The sequence below is a fragment of the Orycteropus afer genome, unplaced genomic scaffold (genome assembly GCF_000298275.1).
Source record: "Orycteropus afer afer isolate SDZICR_OR568_19922 unplaced genomic scaffold, OryAfe1.0 scaffold00035, whole genome shotgun sequence".
Lineage (NCBI taxonomy): Eukaryota > Metazoa > Chordata > Mammalia > Tubulidentata > Orycteropodidae > Orycteropus > Orycteropus afer.
In genome coordinates, this window is record NW_006921622.1 from 11,741,902 (window position 1) to 11,747,246 (window position 5,345).

Here is a 5,345-nt window from a genome sequence, read left to right on the forward strand (position 1 = left end):
TGTCTGCCTGAAGCATTATGGCACAAGGTCTAGGGACTGTGAGCTTCTCAAGCATCTCTGAAAGATTAAAAAAAATTGGCTCGAGAATATGAAAACTAGAAAATCAATATTAAGTGAAATGTTTTTATGAATATTAAAATTTTATTGCATTTGAAAACAATTTTCTCATTTTGTAGGAATTTTTAGCTATGCATACTGATTGCTGAGTCATTTAACATGCAAATTTCAAAACTTTTTATGATGAAAATTATATTTAATGGAGAAGTAGGTACTTTTTAGCATTTAAATATATTGCACATAGTGTGAAGTAGTACATCACTGAGTAAACTTGCCTAGGCCCTCAGAGATCTTAATATTTATGTGTCCTAAAGTTAGGAACCTGGAATAGATGTCTTTCAGGAGTCCCTAGGAGTTTCTGTGAATGTGTGGCTTTGTAATAATGTATGTTATTAAATTCTGGTCAGCATCTCTAAGGCCAGGGATTGCTTTTGTCTCAGACATGCACTTTGAACTAAGCCTGACAGTGTAGATTTTCTTGAAGGATTTTCTACTTCCCAAGATTTCTCTTGAGTTCCTTAGGACTAGACTATACCATCTGGGATTGCTCTAGTGCCAGACAGAACCTCATAAACTCTCCCTGGGGAAAACTAGAAAGATTTAGAGGATCCTCAGTACCAACCAAAGTTTTTAGTACCCAGGTTGAGTTATTTCTTTGTGGTATGTTAACTATGAATACTGTTCCTTTGACCCTTTTCAACATAAGCATGGGCATGTGAGGGTAGATGGAAAAGGGTCCTACCAGGAATAATCCTAGTATCTTCAGAATGTATCTCTTCAGATTCTCAATTATGTTATTATTGAATTATAGATTACAGTAGAGAAAACTTTCTGTTATATGGGAAACTGACAAAAATGGTAAGTCAGAGTTAGTAGAATCTTGGATGCCATTCTCAAAATCATTATTCCCAGGAAAAATGGAGTTAGTTATTTCTATTAATACCAAATGCCCACTATGTACTAGATACTGTTCTAGATGCTTGAGATACATCAGTGCCGCAAAATAAACAAAAATTCCTGCCTTTCACGATATTTATATTCTTGTAAATCTCAAAAGTACTTGAATTTAGGCCCATCATCCATGAGCTGTAAACGTGGCAAACTGTTTCTTGTTATGTTAGTAAAAATTACGTCACCTCCTTTCCAAACTGGAAGTCGGGACTACTTTTCAAGAATATTTCTAATAACTTCCTTTAAAATTATAGAGTTTTGAAATAGAAAAATAGGTGACATATTTGTAATATGCAATAATGTCTACCTGAATCACATTTTCTTTTAGAATAGGTAGAAATTTCAAAATGAGATTAAAACCTCCTCCTAAGGACACGGGGAACAGAGAGATTTGTACATACATAGTATACAAATGACACTTTAACCATTTACTGTATCTTTTTCCAGAATGGGTAAAAAGATAAAGAAGGAAACAGAACCTCCTCCTAAGGATGTGGTAAGTCTCTGATCTGAATGCCAGTAGCACTTTAACAACCAGTTTTTAAGATAAATTGTTAAAACAGTTTGGCATGTACCAGAATACACATGAATTCATGGTGGCAGAAGTCCAAAGTCTGACTAATGATAAGATTAGTCAGAGAAATCTAACATTATATAAACAAACATTTACAACATTGTCATTACATAATTATCACAATTAGACAGCAATTATTAGCTTTTCTAGTATGTGGATGGCATGTTTACAAGCCTAGTTAATGAATAAATACTTTTGGTTTGTCTTTTAAATACTTTATGTTTGCCAATCTCTCACTAATGTTAATTATCCAAGTAAATTATCAAAAATAACTAGATGTTTTGCTATAGCTATTAGATATGTATACAAAGTTGTCTGAAGATGAGTTCAGCCACTTGCACATCAGAAGTCCTCTTTTCTAATTCTATAGACATGGAAATCTGGATTCATAATCTTTTTTAATCCAAACACTTAAGAAATGCATCACATTCTCCACAAAGCTCTTGCCTCTCTATTTTAAGCACAGCTATATCTTCTCTCTCTAAAGTTTATGAATTTCTGAAAGACTGTGTTAAAAATGGAAGATGATCTTTGACAGTTTTTCATTTAGAAACTATTTTGAAGTACATGTTGTGTGATTTTTCTGCAAATAAAATGTGAACTGGAAGAAATTATTATAATCTATTGACTCACAGGATTTTAAAGTTTGAAGGAACCTGAGCTTAATGCAGGAATCCCACCTATAGCATGGGAGCACCCTGGAGTTGAGTGGTTAAGAACAGGAGCTTTGTTCCAGCTCTTTGTTTCACAGAATGTGTTATTTTAGCCATTGACAATTAGCCAAATTTTGCCAAGTTATTTCCATTTCTCTTTCTCTCTTAAATGGGAATTGTAATATCCAATTCATTTAGGTTGTTATATTTTAAGTTGGGTGGTGTAAATAGTTAACGTGCTTGGTTAATAACCAAGAGGTTGGAAGTTCCAGTCTACCCAGATGTACCTTGGAAGAAAGGCCTGGTGATTAAAAAAAAAAAAATCAGCCACTGAAAACCCTATGAAGCACAGTTCTACTCTGACACACATGGGGTCAGCATGAGTTAGCATCAACTCCAGGGTAACTTGTTTTGTTACTGGATGAATTTAAATGAATTAACGTATATAAAGTACTCTGTGCCTGGCAGATAACACTCGATCAATATGATATAATGGTGATCCTCTGGGCTCTGCTTCACATACATATGTATGCACGTATGTGGTTAACTATTTTGATCAGCCATTAGTTTGACCACTCTCCTTTGAACATACTTTTAACATGTTCTAGAATCTTTCTTTTTCATTGCACCCTATGTTTGCATCACCCCCTCTTTTTTGCTCCCAAATCACATGATTGGCATCTTATTAGCAGAAAGTGGGCTCCTGAACACAGTACTTGATAGCAAGAACATTTTGATTCAAATGACCACATATATATTTTTTCTGTATGTAACATGCATAGTGTGTTTAGGAAACTAACATGCAAGTGGGTTGTGTGGTTTGCAAAAAACCATATAATGCCCATGTTATTTGTATAAAAATATACTAAATTAGAGGACTGTTATTTGTCTTACACATATACTGTACTTTTATTATGTTTTGCTAGCGTTATCCTTTGTTCCAATTCCTGGGGGCACAATGAATGACTTAAGAGACAAGTCCAATCCTAGAATTAAAAAAAACATAGCTTTGCTTTCTCAGTTCACAACAGCCTTGAGGGTAGCCAAAGACATGTGTAACAATTACTGTGGTCCCTGATTCTTGCACTCTATCCTTAATCAGTACCTTTCCCAAGAGTTCTTTTGTCATTACCCTGTTCTGACTTTTGTGTTAATAAAACTGGTAGATTAGTATTAAAATATTTTAACTTCTTTTATGTCTTATAAATTCTAATACTTCAAATTAGTACACTACAGTTTACAGAATATTAATTTGGAAGTTTTTCTGGGGCATACCTCTTCAAAGTCCATGAAAGGTTTGTTGTGCAAATTAGAAGTGAAAATAAGATTTAAACAAGGAATATATAAGAACTTAAGAAAATAAACTTTTTGTGTTAACTAATGGTAATTTAATTCTTAAAGAATTTCCTAATAACATTATTTCCAAAGACTTTAATTTTTATTCGTCTTTCATCTGTTTGTTAAATGGTCAATAAGGACATCAAGATAAGTGTTTGTTGGTATGATTAAAACACAGAATTCCCTTTGTTTTTCTTAATATTCTCATTTGTCATAACATGCACTAATATGTGCATTTATACTTAATTGATTTCCATTTCTTCTTATAAAAGAGAACACTGCTAAGAAAATGCCTAGATACGGAGAAGATATGTTTTGAACTATCAATGCAACAATGTTCTCCGTCACAAAATCATTTCTATGTCTGGCTGAAAGGTGGTTTTTGATGCTTAAATAATAGGCACACTTTCTGTTGAATGATTACATGAAAAATTACTAACACAAAGACCCTACTAGAAAATGTGCAGTATAAGGCAAGATATTCAGTGACTAGGGAGCTCTGGTGATGTAGTGTCTAAAGGCATTTGACTGCTAACCAGAAGGTTGGTGGTTCAAACCCACCAGCCACTCCTTGGAAGGAAGACTGGGCAACTTACCTCTGTAGTGATACCACCTCGGAAACCCAAGGAGGGGTTACTATGAGTAGGGATCGACTTGACGACAGTGATTTTTTTCCCCCACTTTGGTGTTCAGTGACTAAGAGTATCAGCTCTGGAGTTATACTGAGTTACACCATTCCATTTTCCACCATCTATAAACGTAGGCAAATTTTCCATCCTCTGTATACCACCATGAGGATATGTAGGTATAGCCATTTACAGTAGTGAGGCAAGGTGAGATTCATAGAAGATGCTTAGAACACAGCCTGGAACTAGATAAGAACTCAGTAAATATTATTAGCAGTAGTCCTGTAGCTGCAGGTGTTCATCATTCTACAGAACTATGGAAAGAAGATGTAGATTATCAACTGTGATAGACCAGGTGACTACTTTCATTCCCAAAGGCCTGATGTATGGCCATCATGATTCATGGTCAGATCTTTGAGTTTATAGACTTGGACATTTTATTCTCTTAATTTTTCAGAGGTGTTTGTGTTCCCATGGCTAAATCTAAAGGATTTAAACTCAAAAGAGACTATGGCCTGGGCTTGGAATCTTAGATTAAATATCATATCACCAGAAATCTTTTGTCAATAGGTCAGAACTTCCCCTTAAATTCATATGGGGAGCAATGGTAAGTGTTGAGTGAAACCAAGGGGCACTAGTAGAACATACTCCCTCACCTGTGGGCAGCCACATCCAATTCCTTAGAAGACTGGAATCGTCTCCTGGGGCTTGTTATTCTTGGGCCTTTTTCATCAGTCTTGGAACTCAACCTTTACTCTTTGTCTCGGCCTTTGACTTAATTGAAAATTAAGAATCATACAGGCTTATTTTCTCCTCTTTCTCCTTCATAACAGATAAACAAAACACTATGAGTTGATAAAATATATAGTATAATTCTTTAACTAATACATAACAAGCAAACACAAACTCTCTGCCATTGAGTCCAAGACAATGTAAGTAATTACCAGCTTCCTAACCTTGCTCTAAAAATGTGCTACTTTGATTCAGGTTGTAAAGTAAACTAAAGGCCATTGTAGCTATTTTTTTTTTTTTTTCTCCCCATAGTTACCTCTTCCCAGTGACCATCCCTCCATACTCTCCTGCGCCCTGAGCTGTCTCCCTGTGCATGAGCAGCCCTTCCTTCTCCCATGATTGTTCTCTCCAGGG

The 5,345-nt window shown here is 35.1% G+C and overlaps 1 protein-coding gene across 1 annotated transcript in view; it reads left to right on the forward strand.

Annotated features, from left to right (window-relative positions):
• The first annotated feature begins 1,456 nt into the window (after positions 1–1,456).
• Positions 1,457–5,345, forward strand: part of ARMC3 (armadillo repeat containing 3) — a 146,804-nt gene continuing 142,915 nt past the window's right edge. The window contains exon 1 of the mRNA XM_007936409.1: positions 1,457–1,504. Within this exon, the coding sequence (XP_007934600.1) occupies positions 1,457–1,504 (48 nt within the window). The remainder of the gene's footprint in view (positions 1,505–5,345) is intronic.